Source organism: Colias philodice, chromosome 3, assembly GCF_061535455.1.
Source record: "Colias philodice isolate Cphi_HAF_F1 chromosome 3, ilColPhil1 Martin Lab GWU primary, whole genome shotgun sequence".
Lineage (NCBI taxonomy): Eukaryota > Metazoa > Arthropoda > Insecta > Lepidoptera > Pieridae > Colias > Colias philodice.
Window position 1 is genome coordinate 7,140,221 of NC_143088.1, and position 22,938 is coordinate 7,163,158.

The window sequence follows — 22,938 nt, forward strand, 5'->3', positions numbered from 1 at the left end:
AATAAAAACAAAAATATTTTTTAAAGTTTTATTCACTGCAAACTTGAATTTTCATTCACGTTTTAGCGTTCTCAGTTACAAAGAGTGAAAGGATTTCGGATGAAGCCAAACATATAAAGAAATACATTCATGAGATGCTACTCAATTCGGATAAAACATTTATTTTTCGCTGAATTTTAGTCAGAGAATAGCGTTCGTAAAAATTTGAGAATCACAAAATTTTTACTGCAACCAAATAAATTTCACTTATCGCCTATAAATCACATTTTGCACTTAAGTTAACAATTATGAATGCAAGTTTCAAATCATAAGAATTAATTTGGTCCGTAACAGTGATGAAAATGCATGATGTATACATGAACAGTAATTATGAAAAATATAAAAAATAGCAAAATACAATTTCAGTACTCTTCAAAATGATAATATATGTACTACAAATTATAAATGAAGAACTTTTTACAGAGAACAGTATGACACACAACTTTCACTCCCACAGTCAACCTTATGGTAATTGGAATAACAAAAATTCTAAATTTATTTATTTATTTCATCATAACTCTGTATGCTGTTCCTCTTTACCTGAAAAAAGAAATAGATATTAGCATGTACTTTTTGTGCTTTCAAATGATTATGTTCTTAAAAACCGCTAATTAGTACTTACTTTCTTTAACTGGTATTACTTCTGCTTGATTATGTTCGATCTCCTGCAAAATAAAAACAAAATATATTCACATGATAGAGAAAGCGATACAAAGGTGTTACCAAAATAAATTGCAATTCACTAATGAAAAAAATATAACCAAACTCAATCATTTATTTATTCAATTCAATTAGACTTCTTCTAGAAGCACTTTAGAACCGTCATAACACATTTTTACCATTTACCACCGATTCGGAAAGCAGTTTCTACGGAGACGAACCGTCAAGAAACTCCGTAGGTATAAAAATTGTAATGATAAACAAACATTCAAACTAAAACAATTAATTTGAAGTTTGAAATTTTGAATTTCAATTGTAAACCAAAACAATAAATATATAATATTTTAATTTATTTAATTGTATGCGCGTGTTATTATAATCTGCAATGCAATCTATTTAACAGTTGTGTCTGAGTAGTTATAACTAAGAAAAAAAAAAAAAAACAACGACAAAAAACTGCACATGTACGTATTATACACAAAGAATAGATAATTTTATACCTAACACAAAAAATAAACTTGAGAGGTGTCAAGGGACACCCGGATGGAAAGAAGTTCTAAGAGAAAGAGAGACAGAGAATAACGCGCACGCCGCACGGCTTACAACTTTAGCAAAAAGTGTCGTTCCAACTTTCGGTCTTAATTCCGTCTATCAGCCCCCTGTCTCAACGCGCGATAAGGAAAATGAAAAAAAAAACATACCTGATCGGAGTCATTCCTCTGGTAAAGTCCTCTCCGCACTCTAGCCTGCAGCGCGCGCAGCTCGTTGTCGTACTCGCGCCACTCGGGCACGATGCGCATCGCCGCTGACAGCTTCGCTTCCTTCGTCATCGGGTTGTTGCACTGCAATAGTGGGCGAATCAGTGTGGGGTCCCACAAGGTTCATATGTCGGTCCTATGCTCTTTGTGATTTATGTTGATGATGTTTACGGTACTCGGGGTGAATTTGGTATTCACACATATTGTGTGGAATTCTGTTATGTAAACTAAATTTAACAAATAGACAAACAACTAACTGGTTTAGAAATAACAACATATTACTAAACCAACAATAATATAATTAACGCTCAAAAAGACGAATCAAAAGATATTCCTAAAAAGTGTTACTTACGAGATCAATAGTTTTAGCATATTGCTTTGAGCTATCGTCGCACCATGTCTCACACCACAGCCACTCCTGAGGCAATGATTTGATAGCTACTTGATGTATCATGTTGTTTGGCAAGTCTTGATCTGTGATAATGAAATAAAACCATTTTAATTGTCAATATTAATTAAGAATACATAACGGAAACGTTTTAAAGGTTAGAGGCAGTTGCTAGTTAATTTATAATTGTAATTTATTTATTTATAAATTATTTTCATTATTTGCACAAAATAATCTTTTGGAATTACCGCTAAATATTATCTCATAGAAGAAACTGTCGAATAGCTTGCATACAATCGTCGCGAAAACGGATCAGATATCCGTTTTATTTATGACTATTACAAACGGTAATAAACGAGCAAAATGTACGCACACGCACGCAAACCGACGTACACTTGCACGCACACACGCGTAACTTTACACACGGTGCAATACCTATATATTTATATATTATAATCACCCAAGTTAGAGAGACTGTTGGGGTCCTGGCTGAGCGCCTGGTACTGGCCGCGCAGGCGGTCGCCGGCCGCGATGCGCCGGAACCGCTTCAGGTCCACCACGTACAGCGCGCTGATGTGGTAGCTGCGCCCCTGCAGGTGGCTGCGCCAGTAGCCCTGCTTCCAGAACCTTCGCGACAACGTCACCATTAAGTAACGATATCAAGATTCAAACTGATATAACTTTGTGCAAACGAGTTCGTGTATGTACAGTTATTTACAAAATCTTGAAAATGCACAAAGCACTAGAGACCCTATTAATATTACTATTTTGATATTAATTTTGTAAATATTTAATTAATAAACGGCTGGTTGCGTTGCCAACCACATTATTATTAACTAGTCTGTTAAAAACGATGTATCGAGCAATGAAATATTTTATATTAACCTTAACCTAAAAGCTTAATATTAAGTAATACATAATAGAATGAAATTGTTTTAATTACCTGAAACCTTCCATTTCTTTTCTACTATCGCAAAATGGAGTGTAGCCATACGGCGCACCCCCGAGATCTAAGTCGACTAGTTCTTTTAGGTCTGCCCGCACAATCTAGAAGTAGTGGCATATGTTAGCACAATAAAAGGAGAAATTTAGCCATACTTATACTGTATTTATAAAACCGAAAATGTAAAGCAATTATAAATGGTTCATGCCATAAACAGAAAAATGGTACGGAATATCCATTATTATTACACGCTTTATATTAGCTTCACCTGTATGTTTGTAACCGACTTCTTTGGGCGCGATTTTGACCCACTTTAAACGGCCAGATTTCGTTCAAACTTTGTAGATTTATTGAGGACCGATGACAATACACTAATTTGATAAAAATTTTCTATTTTTTAGTTTGGTTTTCTATAAAAAGCGTGTTTTTTAGTTTTTTAAACTATTATTATTTTACTTAGAATTCATTGAGTAACTTAACACTTAGAAAATATCTTGTCACATCCTTCAAACTACTATAAATTTAGGTTTCTGAAAAATCATCTGTCACAGAACAAACCCAAATACAAACAGAAAATATTCTTTCATCAATTTCTCACCTGGTCAGCATCAACAAAGATAATTTTCTTCACGTGCAAGGGGAACAGCACGTCAAGGAACAGTATCTTGTATCCCCAGATGGTGCGCTGTCGGTCGCGCTGCCGCTGCAGCCAGCGCGGCCACACGTACTGCACCAGCTCGTACGAGAAACCGTACTCTTCCGCCATGTACGGCAGAATGTCCTATATGTCACGTATTATATTATTACTAGCGGCCCGCCCCGGCTTCGCCCGTGGTACATATGAAAAATAGATGTTGGCCGATTCTCAGACTTACCCGATATGCACAGAAAATTTCATGAGAATCGGTCCACCCGTTTCGGAGGAGTATGCAGACTAACATTGTGACACGAGAATTTTATATATAAGATTCTCCTGTGATATCACGTGTTATTGTTATTTGGAAGAAATAATTTTTCTGTCTTTCTTTATTCTCCATAATCGAGCTTGAGAAAGTTAAGTGTCTCAGCAGTATTTTAATACTGACTTAATATTTATGTTATAATTACACACCAATATAATAATTAGAACTAGTATTGAAAGAAGTTAAATCGTCTAAAATGCATATATTATATTTATTTAATTTACTCAGATTAAAGGTATAACGTAACTTCTTTACACACATAAGAAAAAGTATTATTATTATGCAATAATTTGTCCTGAAATAAATAATTTTATAATTGATAGTGCATTATGAGCTTGCAGTAAATAAAAAAATTCATACCTTCAGTGACGGACTAAGGTAGTTCTTCAAAAACCAGAACTTCACGGGTGATTTGGTATTTTTAAGTACAGACAACATCATAATACGGAGGAACCGCTCGTACAAGTGTCCCGACGCAACTGAGAACACGTTTATTGTCTCGTCTTGCGCTTCTTGCTCTTCGCCACCACCGCCAAACGAACTATATTTAATAGAAACTTCTTAATAAATATTGTGTTCTACCATTTGCACACATATCTGAACAGAGGCGGCTCGCCCTAAGGTGCGCTGGTGCAGTGAACTCCCATAAATAATAATAATAAAATCATACTCCTTAATTTCATTATTAATATTAATTATTACTATTTAAAATCAATCGTAATCGTAAAAAAACTACTGTCAATACCAATGAATATATCCATCATTCCATCATTCCATACACCTGTATAATACTGTATTATACAGTAACGCGCGAAGCGGAGCGCTCACGATTGCGCTCTAATGAAAAAATATTTAGTACATTTCCTAATACGAAATCCAATAGGAGTGAAAGAGAGGAGGTTTGCCAGTGCCCTGCGCGTGAAACAGAAGATTTTCTATGGAGAAATAGCAAAATTCGGAGCGCCGCTCCCGCAAACGTTGCCGGTTCGTTTTTACCGCCGCGCCGCGCTTGGGCGCCTGTACACAAACTCAAACATTTATTTATTCAATTAGACTTCTTCTAGAAGCACTTTTGAAACGTCATTAAGTACATGTTTTTAACATTTACCACCGATTCGGAAAGCAGTATCTACGGAGAAGAATCGGCAAGAAACTCCATAGTTGCTCTTTTTAATCATGTCAGATTTACAATTTTACAAATTACATATGTAATATCATAATATATTATCATAATATACCAAAGAACTGTCCTGTGGTTTTTACGCGACAACCCTCCATGGGTTTTTATCTTCCATATATTCCTTAATACTGTAATAGGCTCTCTTGACAAGTACATTTTTTATATAAGATTTAAATTTAGAACTACTAAACTCTTTAATATTATGAGGAATTCTGTTGTAAAAGCGTATACCTTGGCCCATAAATGAATTTTTAACTTTAGCTAGCCGGAATAATGGCATTTCAATTTTATTTCTGTTTCTTGTGTCATAACAATGTCTATCTCCTACTTTTGTGTGTAAGTAAGCGTTATTATGTACATATAAAATATTATTAAATATATACTGCGACGGTACAGTAAGGATACCAGTATTCTTAAAGAGATCTCTTAGTGAGTCTCGAGCACGCAAATTATATACAGAGCGTATGGCTCTTTTCTGTAATATAAATATAGTTTCTATATCTGCAGCCCTGCCCCATAGCAGAATTCCATAGGACATTATGCTATGAAAGTAGCTAAAGTAAACCAATCTAGCCGTTTCTTCATCGGTGAGATGCCTTATTCTTCTAACTGCATATGCAGCTGAGCTGAGCTTAGCAGCGGTGGTGGTAACATGGGCCCCCCATTGAAGCTTCTCATCTAATGTCAAACCAAGAAAAACAGTCGATTCCACAGGGTATAATACCTCCCCGTTTAAAATAATATTCCTTTTCACCTTTTTTACATTTGGGAGGATAAATTCTACACAATTTGTTTTTTTTGTATTTAATAGTAAATTATTAGCATTAAACCAATTGGATATGCGTAAAAGAGCAGAGTTTACTTCGTCAACATTTGTGTCACGTCTATCCACATTAAAAATTAATGAGGTGTCATCTGCAAACAGTACTATTTCACACATATCCTGCAAATAATAAGGTAGGTCATTAATATACACTAAGAACAAAAACGGTCCTAAGATAGATCCCTGCGGAACACCTATGTTAATCGGCGCACCGCGAGATTTCTCTCCATTAACGACAACGGTTTGTACCCTGTTCTGAAGATATGAAGCTATGAGATCCTGAGCTAAACCTTTGATACCATAAAAATTTAGTTTCCGTAATAGAGTGGAATGTTCTACACAGTCGAAAGCCTTAGAAAGGTCGCAGAATATCCCCAAAGCATTCTTTGAATTTTCCCATGCTTTGTATATATGTGATAAAAGAGCTACTCCGGCATCAGTGGTAGAGCGCCCCTTTGTGAAACCATACTGTTTGGCGTGCAGTAAACCATTTGATGCAAAATGACTATTTAATTGGTTTAAAATTAGTTTCTCGAAGACTTTGCTCAAAGTTGGTAATATGGAAATTGGCCTATAGTTATTACTGTCTTCTTGGTCACCACTTTTAAATAAAGGAATAACTTTGCTAAACTTTAGTAAATCAGGGAATATACCACAGTCGCAACACTGATTAAATATAAACGCTAGTTGATTGGCAATGTTTTCTATGATATTATTTACTAAATTTACAGACATACCCCAGAGATCACATGTTTTTTTTAAATTTAATGTTTTAAAAGTTTTAACAATTTCATCAGCAGTCACGTGTCGCAATTCAAATAATTTGTTACACTCAGCAACGTGATCCCTCAATAAAGACTCTGCAAGCGCTGAAGACGAATTTAAATTCTTAGTTAAACTAGCAGGGACACTACTAAAGAAATCTTCAAAAGCAAGCGCAACATCAGCACTTTTGTCAATGACCCTACCAGAGTTGACAAGTTTTATGGTACTATCGTTTGATCGGATTTTGCCCAATTCACCATTAATAATTGTCCAAACCGTTTTAACTTTATTGTCAGAGTTGCGTATTTTGTCTCTGATATACAAACTCTTGGCAGTGAAACAAACTTTTTTAAATGTTTTTGAATAATTTCTAACATAACTAAGAAATGACAAGTCTTTGTTATATTGTTTCATACCATATAACTCGTAAAGAACGTTCCTGCATCTGTGTATACTAGGAGTTGCCCATTGGCTGAATGGTAAATCCTTGGTAATAGTTAAAGATTTAATTTTAAATATTTTTTCATATTCACTATGAATGAACTTAAAAAGATTTGTAAACATTTCACAAGGATTTTTATGAAAGGATTGATTATTCAGGTCAGGTAGTTTATTATCAATATTATTTCTAAATGTATGAATGCCTTTTCTAGTTATAGGCCTAACATTAATTCTTTTAAATGTAGGTATGCAATCCCATTCAAAAACTACTTTCTGGCCACAGTGATCCGAAGTTAGCGTGTTGAGAATATATTTTTCTAAACATTTGCAATCACAGTATATATTATCAATACAAGTTGCAGAAGTAGGTGTTATTCGTGTGGGCTCATCAAAAAGTCTATACAGATTAAATGAATGAAACAAATTAACTATTCGTGTTGCCGTTTGTGTGTGTGAAAGTAAATCAATATTAAAATCACCACATACTATTACCTTCTTTTTACTCCTGCCTAAACGCTTTAATATTTCTTCCATGACTGTCTCAAACAAATTATAGTCACTGGAAGGAGGTCTGTATACGCAAACAATAATGTAACGCTCAAGCTCAACACAGGACAGTTCAATGGTGCGTTCTACAGAAAGGCTAACAATGTCAGTTCGTTCCTTGCATTTTAAACTATTGTGTACAAAAATAAGAGAACCTCCATGAATAGCATTTGTCCTAAAGTATATACTTTTTAATTTATAATTATCAATATTTATTAACAACTGACATTGTTTAAGCCAATGTTCTGTTACACAAAATATTTTAATTCTATTATGATTTAAAAATAATTCTATTTCTAATAATTTGCTAGCCAAGCCTTGAATATTTTGATGTACAATGGAAAAAGGCTGCTTAGCTGTTGTCTTACATACTAGTTTAAATCTAGCTTAGGGCTAGTTTGTCTATCAACACTTAACCTAGGTTGATGTATATAATTACTACTACATAAAATTATAGTAGATCGATGGTCTGCTACTGAACATGTATCAGACTGGTTAATAATTTTATATGCTATTAACATAGCAAGTTCTCTCTTATATCTAGATGGCAGATACACTGTATTCTTTGTCAAACAAAAAGATTTTATACAAGAATTTATGTCAAAATATATAAATGCATCACTATGATGATTTGTTAAATTATATAATTTTAAATTGATATTATAGATAAATTTGTTTTGATTTTGTGTCAAACCAGGCAAATATGGCAATGTACACAACATAAATTTGCATTTTGTCTCACTACTAATTTTCAACATTTTTTGAAATCCTATATCAATGTCATGTTTTTTTAAATTAAAACTATCTCCGTATAATATAATAACAATACTATTTTCCTTAAAACTAAAATTATCTAACGAATTCATGATATACGTAAATGAACTATTAGGAGTGCAAAAATTGGTTACTTTATGCCCTAAGTTGTTAAGCAAAGCGCCAAATCCCTGACCTATATTATCTGACAACACAACAATTTCCTGCATGGAAAGATGTTTTGTTTTACTAGATGGAATTGTTGCCGTTGGTTGGATACTATGTATGTCAGTGCAGTCAATGGTCTTATGGGGCGACGGTTGCTCATTGTCACTTATGGAACACTGACATACATAATTATTGGTCATAGACTCGAAGCGATCCATATTTTCATTGCTTAACTTTATTAAGTAATCTGCCTCTTTTATGTGTTCAGTAATTTGTAACTGGGCAGCAGAATATTCTTGTTTGAGGTCATGTAATGAATCATTTAAGGAGTCTATTTTCTCCTGAAGTTCAGTAGTTTCTACTTCATATATCATTTTATAATGTTCTAAGTCCCTATGATATCTATCTAACTCTTTCAAAAGGCTTTTATTTTTATTTTGCAATTGTGCTACATTTTTTAATGAAAACCTATTTCTAATAACTAATTTAGTGCGTTTAATAAACCTACTTAATTTGAGATATGGACACAGGACAGCGATTGCGCGCGACGTTGCTACTCCTAAGTCCTAAGTCCTATTTATTTATTTATTTATTTATTTCATTAAGGATCACCAACATGACATACACTGATACATAGATAAAAGCATTAAAGTAATAACAATCGTAGACATAGTGCTGTCACAATTATAGGCAACCACCACTAACAATTAATATAACATTAAATCAAAGACACACAGTCTGCAGCTAGCTGCAGTGTAGGTAAAAAGTATACATATACATAATACATAAATCCAATTTTGACGGCAAAATAATCAATTAATGTTAAAATAAAACTACATTTGATCAACTGGGTTTCGGTAAAGGTTCAATCGAGAGCAATTCCTTTTTAAATTTATGTACAGTGTTTGAGAAAATTTCAATAGTCTTGTTATTGCCAGAAACTATATTATTATATTCTTTGGTAAGGCGAGAAATGCCTGAATAATGGCCTAGATTACTATTGTGGAATTTTGTATGGAACGGCATATTATTAGAATGTCTAGGCAATCTGACTGGAACTTTAAAATTAAGCTGAGATACCAATGACACACAATCGATTGAACCATTCACCAATTTATGTAAAAAGACCTGATCCAAAACCTTCCTCCTCTGATAAAGTGTTCGTATTTTAAAATAATCAAGACGTTCTGAGTAACTACGAATTTTTTTGGCTACGTTGCAACTATACGCAAGATGCCACAAAAATCTTTTTTGAATGCGTTCAATATTGTTAATATGAATATTGTATTTTGGATTCCATATTACGCTGCAATATTCTAATTTGCTTCTAACAAGGGCATTAAAGAGGGTAATTTTTGTGAGAGGGTTCCTAAAATTTTTACAAGTTCTCAGTAAAAAACCTAACAATTTGAAACCGTTATTAATTATATGGTGGAAGTGAGCGTGAAAACTAAGTTTTGCATCGAAATAAACACCTAAGTCTTTTATTTTGTCTACTGTTGCTAAGATATGATTATTAATCTGATAACTGGGTGCATTAATACCTCTACTTCTATGTCTGCTAAATCGTATATGGTAACATTTTTCTGAGTTGAGTTTCATTTTATTGATTTTACACCATTCTGCCAAAGAATTTATGTCCTTTTGGAGAAGAGTACTATCAGTGGTTGATTTAATTGTTCTCAGAATTTTAAGGTCATCTGCAAATAAAAATATTTTTGAGTACTTTAAGTTAAGTGGGAGGTCATTTATGAATATATTAAATAAAATGGGGCCTAAGTGCGACCCTTGTGGAACTCCGGATTTAGTTGAAAAGGGCTCAGAGGCAAAACCGTTTACCACTACTCTAGAAAAGCGACCCAAAAGATAACTCGAAAACCATCCCAACAGACCACCGCCAATACCGATGTTGTGTAACTTTTGGATCAATATATTGTGATCAACTTTATCGAATGCCTTGCAGAAGTCTGTGTATATGACGTCAACACAAGTATGCGCTTCAACAGCCTCTACAAGACATTCGAGATAAAGTAGAAGATTTGTGCTGGTGGATCTATTTTTGTGAAACCATGCTGAAACTTACTGACTGATTGTTTGATATGAGAAGTGATAATTGGGCAGATGAGACTTTCAAATACCTTACCAAAAACAGATAGGATTGATATAGGTCGGTAATTGTTGATCAAATTCGCGTCGCCTGTTTTAGGAATTGGAACTATGATCGACTCCTTCCAAGCTGATGGAAAAATACTTTGTTTTACCTATATTATAAACAAACACTCGACTCTCGAGTCAACTTCAATGCACGCGCGCGAATGCAAATTCGGGAATTTTCTAATTAAAATCATAAGATACGTGTTGAAATAGTCTGTAGTTATCAGTATTACTTGTGAGTGTGAAAATGAACAATTATAATGTGGCGTTCATTAAAAAGTGTGTTAAAACGTTACAAATTCGGCTTGAATTGAAAGCTAAGGGAATGCCACGGCCTGAACTTGACCTTACGCAAAAATGTACGACAAAAACGAAAACATATACGCGTGTGTTTAAATCCGAACAATATTATGTGAAAACACCGTGGTTGTGTGGTTGTGATGAAAGCAACAACAGACATTCGTAAAGCTAGTGCTGTAGTAATGTCTTGTCGCTTTAAGTTATAGATATTTTTGCACACCAAAAAGAAAGACGTATGTATTTCCTTTATAAGTAATTTTTTTGATAAATGTACTGCTTTACACCATGTATTTTCAGTGTTTTATTTCAAGTGAACACCCATAAAATTTTGTCACGAGCCGCCTCTGTATCTGAACAATTCCTTTTAAGGTCATGACAATAAAAGCATAATAAAATTTGGTCATACAGAGGTGACCGTAAAAAGTTGTTAATTTTCTTCAAACAGGCACAAACCTAGCAATAGAGTTCCAAATGCCTCCAGAGTTCTTATCGTCGTTCTCAGCTAGAAGATCTAGGTGCTGCTTATCCTGTTTCTTGCTTACGCGTAGCTTGATCACATGGCTTCGGAACGAACTCATCAGCACCTGTATATCCGGACTGCCAGCTGGTGTGTCTGTGTTATCGTGCCTATGTAAAAAAAGAGGTACAATAATTATTAATATTTGAGAAATATGGATAAATAAAAAACTTTGGAACTTTTCAGGCCTCATAACTCGGATGTAGCCAGTAGGTAATAGGTATATAGGCTAAGGCAAATATTTAAATAATTAATTATGGTCCGGGAGCCAGCAGCAGATTTTATGACCAAGTTCCTCTCAAGCGGTAATTAGTAAAATGCATCAAAGTATAGTATTATGAAGCCCCGTGAACGTCAGCTGGAGCTCGGTTGGGGGGAAGAGCGGTTGTAGCCTCCCGTATCAGCTGACGGTTTTTCCACCAAGATACAGCCAGCTGACATATATATTTATCCACAGTTACATATAAGCTATCATCAGGTAAATTTTTGTTTGAGAGGAAATAACGGAAAATAAATTTTTCTTTAAATTTAACTTTCATGTTCGAGACACCAGCTGACTATACACCATGTTGTAACCAGCTGACTATTTTTTTTCGTTGAGATATTGGGTTAGCTACAATTTGACAAATTTTTAGCTGAGAGGAAATGAATGAATGAATGTATTTTTTTTCCTATGTGCGTGGGAGGCTATAACCGCTCACCCCCCCAACCGAGCGCCAGCTGACGTTCACGAGGCTTTGTAATACTATACTCTCATGCGACTGACGAATTATCTCTTGAGAGGAAATAGTTAACCAAATTTGCACCTGGCTCCCTAACCATTACAATTTACTCAGTCTGATGATTATTCTTACCCAACAATTTCATAAATTTCCTCCGAACGGCCGGGTCGCAGTCTCAATATCCAAGCACCGGGATTGGCTTTAAGCTGGAAGTATCCAAGATTAGCCATCACAATGGTGTCCATAGTTTCTGGGTTATCTCTACTGCCGAGAATTAACTGCAGACCACGAGGCGGTGTGCCAAGAGTGCTATCCCATGCGTGACCTTCCAGTAATAAATACTCCAACTCGAATTCACTGAAAAATAAAGAGACTTGAATATCTTTAAAAAACTTTTTTACCTAAAAATAAGTTTATGCATTACATTGGCATCCTAAAAATGATATAATTAATGTGTATATTTAAATAAATTGGCTTTTATTTTACCTAATATAAAGTTTTTATTACCATAATTCTCAAAGCAATCTTAATAGGATAAAGCAAGCATATTCAGACTCACAACTAAAATACGCAATAGGTAATAAATAACGTCACAATTGAAAAAACTTATTACATATAACAAACAAAAACAAAATCTACTTTTTACTATTAGTCTTCATCACTCACCTATGCACCAAAGATTCAACATCAGCCAGTCGTATATTATCCAAGTCATACACCGACTTGACGCACTCAACGAGCCAGTTGGGCGGAGTCCGTAGCTCCATAGAGAGTAGAGGCGCGTGGGGTAAACGGTTGAACCGGGCTATAGCACCGCCCGTACTAGCGCCTGACGATGTGAACTGTAGCTCCGGTTCTAACACGTAGCGGTAGAAACTGGTGGTTTAAAATTGTGTTTCAAAATTATGATATTTGATGAACAATTATTTTCTTTGAAAATATAATATTACTTTTATAAATTAAGCGGATAGGGTTTTTCAGGTTACTAGTGATTTGTATTGAAATCACATATTCGTGCTATGTTTGAAGAAGCATTCACCAAGATTCAAAACAATCATTCTTCTTAATAATTTTTGAAAAACTAACACAAATTATAAGTAGTTAAATGCAGTTTTGCTGTCATTGATATTTTAAAGAGAAAATTATGGAGATTTGAACTTGACACGAAGAATATATACATACCTTTTAAGCGGCATATCCGAATTTTTGTCTTGAGGATTGAGGAACAATTTGATTCTACAGTTTATGACTTTCCGCAGCACCAACAATAATGGAGCAAGGCGCTGCGCCGCATTCGAAGCTGGATCAACAACTGCTACAATCTGTATTATCGGTCAATTAAGGAAAGCTGGCATGTTCACAGTACTCACACTTATGCAATTTCACTTACAGTATGTTCAAAAATAAATGCTACTCTAGTTTCATTTTAGACTTGAATTGTAAAATGGTGCGTTGTAGATAAATATATGCAAATATAATTATGAAAGCTCTCATAATTTACCTGTAAAATTATAATTTAAAAGTAAATCAATTGATGAAGTTAATTATTTATTCTAATAATAATCAATTGGATAAAAGTATTAATAATTATTCAATTATCAAATAATAATTAAATTTCAGGACATAAAAACAATACAAATAACACGTGCGCTCACTTCCAACATACACCAGGGCCAATCCCTTCCAAAATGATAAAAACCTAAAAAAAATAGTAGTAGGATGAAACCCATTAGAAAAGGAGGAGAATGTGATAAAAATTAAAGGAAAAATAAATTACAGACAATCCGAGTTCGGGAAGTGGGAGGGGGGAGCTTTTAAGGCTAAAAAATGGTTTCTCTTGATTTCCAACAAAACTACAAGTCCTATGGAAAAAAGTTCAATGGCAAAGTTGTAGGTAATAAAAAGTACAAAAGTTGTACTTTTGTATTAACAATTTTTTCACCTAACCTCAAAATTTAGGTGAAATATTCAAAAAACCAAGTTATTGGTTTTTTATTTCTTTTTCAAAAAAAATTTTTTTTTCTACTATATTTGGTGAAAAGTTACCTTATTGTGTCTCAAATACACTGTAATTTATTTGATTGAAAATATTTATTTTTTCGCCTTATTTCAACTTAATACCAAAAAAACAACCTAATTTTCAATCGAAAATTCTGACGTCGAAATATCAGCTTTTTACAAAAAGTTTGGGGGCTTTTTGTTCGTTGAAATATCTACTTTCTAATGGTCTAAAATATAATATACATTACCATAGTAAATTTACTCAGAAAATGCATACAAACAGTGTGATAATGAGCTTTTTTGGCAATGGCAAATTTCTCAAACGACCTGAAATGTTTTTATCGACATCATTTTGTTTATTTACATACTGTCAAATGTTAGCTGTGGTATCGTTACTTTGATCAGATGAAATTTTTTCTTTTGAAATGTTACCGAAAAGCCGATACAAGAGAAAATATAGAGTTCGAGAAGTGTGCCTGATTTAGTAAAAGCTCATTATCACACTTTTATTGGTAAAAATGCCGATTTTAGTCAAAATTTATATTTTTCTAACAAGATCCTTATCATCTAAATTTCCACCTTGGTGAGAAAAATTGACATTTCTAATGAAAATGAACAAAAAATTAAATGATTTTATTAAATACTGTAAAATAGTCTATAATTCTTCCATTTACTGTATCACAAAATTCTTCATAGATTTTTAGATATTCGTACTACACCAATTACATCACCCTGTATTTATAAACAATTGAAAAATATGACACATACATAGGCCGGGAGATACTGACACAAAATTTCGGGTCATTTGTAACAGAATGGCGGTTCTACAGAGGTCTTATTACGCAATGACTAAAAGAAAAATGATGGTCAGAACGCTGGTACCGGCGGACTAGTTGCGTGGGCGTTAGTTGAACTCGTCGGATAAATAGCGAAAGTCAAACGATTTGTAACACAAAAATTTTAGAATTTACCGATAGCCCATAAAAAAGATGTAGGCGGTAGTGTCATGCCATACTTTTCCGGTGTAACTTACAGCCCCCCATACCGACGCGATGCGTTGATTTAAAAAAAAATCAATTCAACCATTTGTACCAGGCTAACTTTTGCACAGGTAATCATCATCGTGCAGACATTCTACCGCCTACATCTTTTTTAAGGGCTATCGGTAAATCCTAAAATTTTTGTGTTACAAATCGTTGGACTTTCGCTATTTATCCGACGAGTGTGACTAACGCCCATGCGACTAGTCCGCCGGTACCAGCGTTCTGACCATCATTTTTCTTTTTGTCATTGCTACTAAGACCCCTCTAGACCGCCATCCTGTTACAAATGACCCGAAATTTTGTGTCAGTATCTCCCGGCCTAACATGTGCAATGTGTAAATGTGTTGACGTTCCAGCTCTTCTTAATATACCTATAGAAAAACACGTATTTTAAATTTTTAAAGGTGTTTAAATGAAACCCAATATATGGCCAATTTAAGCTCTAATACGTGTTCGTAAACAAGGACCTTCTATTTCATTGTATAAATCTAAAAAAAAATATTTAAGAAAAGGTTTGATCTATATTCAATTAAGCTGAGGCCTTATTAATTGTATTTCTATATTTAATACCTCAATAGCTGCTTCATCAGAATAAACTGGAGGCAACTCGACCAAGGAATGTTCAGTCCTCAAGCCGGCTGGCAGAGGCGTCCTCACGCGCGAGCTTCGGGACGCTAGCACCGATATCACTTTCAGGTACACGTCTGTTGTTAGCTCTACGGAGTCCACATCTGTTAGGGCATTATACAATAAGATTTCAAGATAATACATATAATTTTTCTTATACACTGATTGTGCTGTTGTTTGCAAACTTATAAAACCAAAAATAATTTTGTATTTCTAGAGAAGGGCAATAATGCTAAAATCATTGTTTATGTATTTAGTACTTACCATCATCATCGTCGTCTAACACTTCATTTGTTGATGTCTTCTTCTTTTTAAAGACTTCAGCTAATTTTTCACCATAAACTTGATTACTGTATCTAAACAAACACAATAATCCTTTATAATATTTTAGGATGATCTATAATACAAAATAATACAGAAAAGTATAAAATGCTATATAATTTATTGCACATCATTATGAAGAGATTTTAGATCTATTATACTTTTTTTATTTCTCATGGCATTACACTGTTGGAAAATTATTATTAAATGACATCATCAAAAATTATGTTTTATAGTGATTATGGCTTGGCTCTGTGGAGAAAATATAAAATAAAATAAATAAATAAATATATCAGGACAAGTTTCACACACGGCACAATTTGATCCCATACTAAGCTTTAGCTTGTGTTATGTTAACCAGATGGCTGATAAACATACATATATAATTTAAATAAATACTTATATAGATAACTAGAGGTCCGCCCAGGCTTCGCCCGTGGTACATATTTCGCAATAAAAGGTAGCCTATGTCCTTTCTCGGGTATCAAAATATCTCCATACCAAATTACATGCAAATTGGTTCAGTAGTTTAGGCGTGATTGAGTAACAGACAGACAGACAGAGTTACTTTCGCATTTATAATATTAGTAGACGATAAAGACCCATGGAGGGTTGTCGCGTAAAAACCACAGGACAGTTCTTTGGCATATTATGTAGTTAGATATAAGTTACATATTATGTAAATTTATTGACATTATTTTAAAAGAGCAACTATGGAGTTTCTTGCCGATTCTTCTCCATAGATACTGCTTTCCGAATCGGTGGTAAATGTTAAAAATACTATGTAATGACGATTCGAAAGTGCTACTAAATAGTAGTCTAATTGAATAAATGAATGTTTGAGTTTGAGTTTGAGTTTGATTAACACCCAGACACAGAGCAAACATCTGTGTACATCACACAAATATTTGCCCCGGGTGGGAATCGAACCCACGACCTCTGGCTCGGAAGGCAGGGCCACTACCAACCAAGCCAACCGGTTAGTCAAAGGAGAAAGGTTTTAGAACACCAACCTTTCCAGCAAAACAAAGTCATCTACCGAGAGCTGTTCGTCCGCAGCGAGCGGGCCGATGTTACGCGCGTTGTGCACGAGCGCCCGCGCGCCGGCCCGCAGCCGCAGACTGCGGGCGCATAACACGCGCGCCGCTTTAAGTACCCATTCGTGTTGGTTTAGTGCACCCACTAGTTCGGGCTAGAAATTAATATACTGTTAAATTTATGTTGAATTATTTGGATGAAATACGTATTGTATTATGTATTATTATTATGTTATAGATTAATTTATATCACGCGGAAAAGGTCTATAAAACTTAATCACTTGATTGATCTCTGAAGAGAAGTATTATAATATTTTAATATGTTCCCTTATTTTCAATCATTCATCCATAGCAACAGTGTTAAAAATATACTTTACAATTTAATACAAAATAGGTGTAAAACAATGAAACCAAATACAATAGATATTGCAACAACTTACCAATATATTACAGTCTTGTCTCTCATGGCAGCCTTCATCTTCAAGCAACTGAACCACATATTTGGTAGCCTTTACTGGCTCAAGTACAGCTAGTGCAGCTAATACCACTTTATTCAACGATTGATCGACATTAGACTGTCCATCAACATTAGGAATGAAAGCTACGCGTATTCCGCCAGATTCTCTCTAAAACAAAATAAGCAATATACATATGTACCTAGATTTTTTTTTAATCGTTAAAATTCTATATTTCTAAATTTAAGTCTACAGAATTCTTCACTGTTCATAATTTCTAATGTGCAATATGCATTGATTTTAAGAAAATACAAATACTTAATATAGATTTACCATGAAAGTTAATGCATTTTTAAATAGTTCCCGAGATGCTTTTTCGTTCAGGTCACCAATAACCCAAATAGTTTGTGTAATTTTTTCTGCTTTTTCGGACTTCACAAAGTATTTTAATATAGGCAAAGCAGTGGCTAATGCGTCTCGTCCTGCAAAATTAAACATAACATTATATTGCACATATAATTAAACGACATTATATTGCTATTTCAGCACATATTTTAATAAAATGTTACCTGTTAAATGTAAAATTTTATGTATCTTATCTTGCGTGAAAAACTCAGTTGAAGAGGCTATTCCAGACAAGTCCAAATACTGTGTAGGATCTGAGCCTAAAATACGACGATTTAATCTGAAAAAATAAATTTTATTGATGTTATATATTATGTAAAATAAAAGAATTGCTGGACCTCAATTTATGATCACAGAAAATTGAACTTTCTTTTCATTGCTGGAAACCTAAGAATAAATATTTTTATTTTGTTCTATACTTAAATCGGAATACAAAAAACTCTAAACTCACTATCCATCATATTTCAAATCAAAGACCCACCTCGGCATAATATGGGATTGTTTCATAATATAATCAACGGCATCGTCCGAATCGGCCAGATCTCCCCTGAACACTGCTCTCTGCAGGCGGCTCGTGTGCCTCGATAACGCGGTAACTAGCGCTTCTTCCAAACTATCCACAGATGACGTGAGCGCTACCGGCCCTTCGTCCCATAGTGGCACTCCGTTCACTAGAACCTGAGGATGTTCATACTTGAATGATGTAAAAATATTCTTCGTATTTTTTTGTTGATATCGGGATTTTTGGTTTTAACAATTTTTTGGATATGAAGATTTTTTTTTAATGTATAAGTGTTAAATTATTAAGCTGTACACTTGGAAAATAATTAAAGTCAAAGCATAAAACATTTATTCAAGATATTTATACAAGATGCCCATATCTTGTATAAAGTAAAATATGTTTTATGTTTGATATCAATTTTACAAAGATATCAAAATTTATTTAAAGCATAAGGAAGTAACAACCTACCTGAGGGAACTTTTCAGTGCCTAATTTAGAAACAAACTCCTCTGCGAGCTGGTGACCGAAATTATACTCTGAATCCTCTGATGTGATCTCATCTATGTTAGCATTTGCACTGGTATATTTCTTCAACTGTTTCTTCAAGTGGTCCATACTCAACTCTTCATCTTGTAATGAATTAAGTAGCTAGAAGAACAATGATGAATGTATTATATAAGAGCATATTATACATCTACATTACACGATTACATTAAATAAATTATAATATACGCCATAAGGACAAAAAATCATTCTTAACTACTAATAAACATACCTGGGTTAGGAAATAAAAGGCTTCCCTATTCGAGTTCCTATCTTGAGCGACATAATTAAAAGCACTTCGTACGGCGATGCCCAGAGGCGTGTTGTTGGGAGCTAACACAATACCAACACGTACCGGAGTTGCGTGCTTGAGTAAAGTTTCGCCTAGTTTTAATGGCGGTGCAGATGATGCGGAAGTTGGATCGACTATTATTACCTGCAAATTTGTGTGCTTTAGTTTGAAGACAGATTGTAGAGAGCATACAATTACATATATTATGTAACAAACAAAGTGAAATTATGTATTAGAGCTGTTGCAAATGTTTGTGTATTAAGATCTGAATTAATTATATATTTTTTTAACTTACTATACACATAAGTCAAATTTATGAAAAACGTTACAATTGATGTTAACACATATTACTTTATATGTAATTATATGTTTTATTTATTATGTTGGAAAATATTTCTATAAAATTCAAAATTTTAACTATCCAAAGAATAACAAATTACTTACATAATTATAAATGTTCCTTCTCAGGTTCCTCAACATTCCAGGATATGTTGGCCTCAGTAACTCCATGAAGGAAGAGGGCCAACGTCGGTAACGTTCATCCGATTCGAGATCATTTAGCCAGGTTATAGAAGAGTCTCTAATGTCCAACCCATACTCCTCCCAAGTGTAGGACTCACCCAACTCCAACGTCATTAGCGTATTTATTAATTTCTTTGATAGGCCTGTTAACAATTACAGTACACTTATATTGTAAATTGTAATTATTTACAAAAGTATGAAAATCCATTTAAATTAATAAGCAATATTATTATTTTATACATTTTTCACATCACAAAATTCTGTTAGTGTGTAGTTTATTTTTTTTTTCATTTATCAAGATATATTTATACCTAAAGCATGAAGCGTGTTCATTGGTCCAATATCTTCTCTCAGAGAATTCAAAAGCGCCATAATATCAACCTCTTCTGCATCATATTGCGCTCCAGACACCAAAAGCAAGGGTTCTGCCGGTCGCAGGCCCAGCGACGATGCCCACACGTCTTGGTTATACAATACTTCGTCACGGAAAGAGCGCGGTACATTCACGTGAATAAGAGATTTTGTCTAAAATTGAAATAATTTATTTGTTTGATGTCATTCAAGGATTTTTTTAAATTCAAATGCAAAAGAAGTAATAAAGTTTGATTATGAAAGAATATTTGTGTGTGTACACTTTTTCTTTCTATATTTTGAAACATCACATAAGTTTCGATTGGGTAGATCTAGCATAAAATTTATTCAGTAATCAACTATTATTCAAACGATGAATTGAAAGTATTATTGTTTTATAGTAGTAACCTGCATAGGGAAGTTCTGTGCTATAGATGTAAGTACTCGCAGGGCTTCATCACCACCAGCATCGTGGGCATCAATAACTGCAGCCGCAGCTTGCATACTCAGTGCTTGCATTTGCCACACTTTAAGGGGCTCTAACTCTTCACTCATTTCAGACAGGTGACGTCTGAACCTTTCCAATGGTGTTCGGAGTGCAGGGAATAGATTCCTGTTACATACATTTATACATATTTAACTTAGAAATGTTTTATTGGCATATAAATGGATTGGAATTCAGAAACAAAGAAAAGTTATAAAAATCATCATTATGAAACATTAAAACAATATATTGTACATTATTTACTCACTTAAGCCTTCCAAAATTAAATCCATCTATTTGATTTTGCGGATCATTTTCGTCCTCTTCTTCTGATGGTACTGAAGTATCACCTTCATTTTCCTTAGGAGTTGTATCATCCTGACTTTTGTACTCTGTGCTCTTTAATTGCAGTTCTACACCATAGCCAGATAAACGGAGTTTTGGTTTACCCCTTGGCTAAAATGGAAAATACATATTTTAATAGTACAGGCTTACTACTTTTTACTAATTTCTTACAGGCACCTCTTTTTAGTCACTTAATTTTATGTCATTTATGCATGCATCAAAGTTTTATAGGATTGAATTTCTAGGAATGTAATAAGGTGTCTAACAATTCCTACCTTAACATTCCATCTCACAACATAATTGATAACTCCTTTATCAGCATAGGCAGCTAATATTTTGTGCTTCACAGAAAACTCTGGCATTCCAAGTTCACCATACAATATTGCAGTGATTGTTCTGTTATCACTGCTTGGATATGTGTGATCTAACAAGTATGTCTCCAATCTATGATCATTCTACAATGAAAAAAAAATAATGTAACAACAATTTAGTTTTGTATAAATAATAGAAATAATACTAGTTAAATAGGATCAGCACAGAAAGTGATGAATGAACATAATATGTTTATTTCATTTCTTCATTCATCTATCCTATGAAAAAAATAATTTAGATATACTATTATATATCTAAATTATTTTTTATGAAAAAAATATCTAAATTATTTTTTTCATAGTAATTAATCCACTTACAGCTTCAAACTTCTCAATAGACTTAAGGACATCTCGTAATGCATCATTATCGCAGATCTTTCGAGATGCAATTGCTACAAATACATCACAGGCCACTTCTTTGGCTCCATTTTGGTTGGCAATTTCATCAAACATCCTAACTGTTGGTGAATTCAAGTGCATAGATAGTGCTAGCTTGGCCATACGCAACTGTGCTGGTGGCAGCAGTGTGCTTGCAACGCCTATACATGAATCATAAATCTCTTTGTCTGTTTCTGAAAATAAAATTAATTCACTCATTAGAAATAAAAGTAGGGTCATTAATATGGTGGTAACATGCTAAATCAAGGGTTTCTGATCAAATCTTCAGCATATACAAACAAAAATAAGGTCTGCTGCTGTTCAGCAATACACAGAAAGCTGATCACCTTCTTATACGTAAAATCAATCATAAAAAATATAATAATTGCATTACCCAATTATAGGCCCCGAATGGAGACGTAGAACTTCAATTTTATATTTTAATATATGACAATGAATTCTAAACTTAGATATTTTGATTAATATTTTATCCACTTACCCAAAAGATAGAGACTAGATTTTAGTGAGTTAATACCATCAACGTAAGACCAAAACAAATCTACACTCTCTCCAGAGAGATATTCAGCTAACTCTAATACTATAGGAGTAGCTTCCCATTTTGCACTCACGAAAGTGGTAACTCCTTTCGATTTCTTTTCTTCTCTTTGTTTTTCTGGATTTGCAATGCCATTAAAAACATGTGCTATTAATGTTATTATAAAAATACTACACCCGGCTGTCTTCATTGTTATCACGTTATATGCGCTATACGCAAGTGGCCCGATATGAAATTTATTACTACGTTATATGAAACATATGCATATTTTTTCTTATGATAAATAAGTTAAATTTCTAAATTTAATTTTGCTAATAATATTAACATTAATGCATTGCCTGTACACTTATACCACCCAATGACTGATTAACACGGCACAACAGTGGCAAAACACGGCACAATCCACAATTTTGATTTTGACTTTTCGATAAGTTTTTTTACTGTTGCACCAAACGTCAATTTTGACATTGATATTTATTTTTTTTTTTTTTTTGTGTGGCATGAAGATATGACTATTTGCTCAACGAAGAACCCTGTGGCTAGATACCACTGTTCTGTGTACCCAGAGTACCCACTACCCTTTGAT

General features: G+C 33.9%; 1 protein-coding gene across 1 annotated transcript; it reads right to left on the bottom strand.

Moving 5' to 3' along the window:
- Positions 1-14: 14 nt before the first annotated feature.
- On the bottom strand, positions 15-22,804 carry Uggt (UDP-glucose-glycoprotein glucosyltransferase). Its single transcript, XM_089714430.1, has 28 exons — positions 22,296-22,804; positions 21,737-21,990; positions 21,323-21,502; positions 20,971-21,158; positions 20,627-20,831; positions 20,179-20,392; positions 19,790-20,010; positions 19,286-19,489; positions 18,979-19,158; positions 18,490-18,686; positions 18,173-18,288; positions 17,937-18,085; positions 17,589-17,774; positions 17,125-17,303; positions 16,055-16,146; positions 15,734-15,894; positions 13,302-13,441; positions 12,786-12,995; positions 12,252-12,476; positions 11,334-11,507; positions 4,111-4,291; positions 3,387-3,569; positions 2,789-2,892; positions 2,306-2,472; positions 1,810-1,931; positions 1,401-1,541; positions 662-704; positions 15-579 (listed from the first exon to the last, which is right to left on the bottom strand). The coding sequence occupies exons 1-28, from the start codon at positions 22,540-22,542 to the stop codon at positions 551-553; spliced, it is 4,692 nt and encodes a 1,563-aa protein (XP_089570556.1). The 5' UTR covers positions 22,543-22,804; the 3' UTR covers positions 15-550.
- Positions 22,805-22,938: the final 134 nt, after the last annotated feature.

Coding starts and splice junctions, on each gene's coding strand:
- Uggt (XM_089714430.1), bottom strand. CDS start 22,542: ATGAAGACAGCCGGGTGTAGTATTTTTATAATAACATTAATAGCACAT. Junction 20,011..20,178: donor GAACACGCTTCATGCTTTAG/GTATAAATATAT, acceptor AATTGTTAACAG/GCCTATCAAAGAAATTAATA. Junction 3,570..4,110: donor ACCTTAGTCCGTCACTGAAG/GTATGAATTTTT, acceptor CGTGACATATAG/GACATTCTGCCGTACATGGC.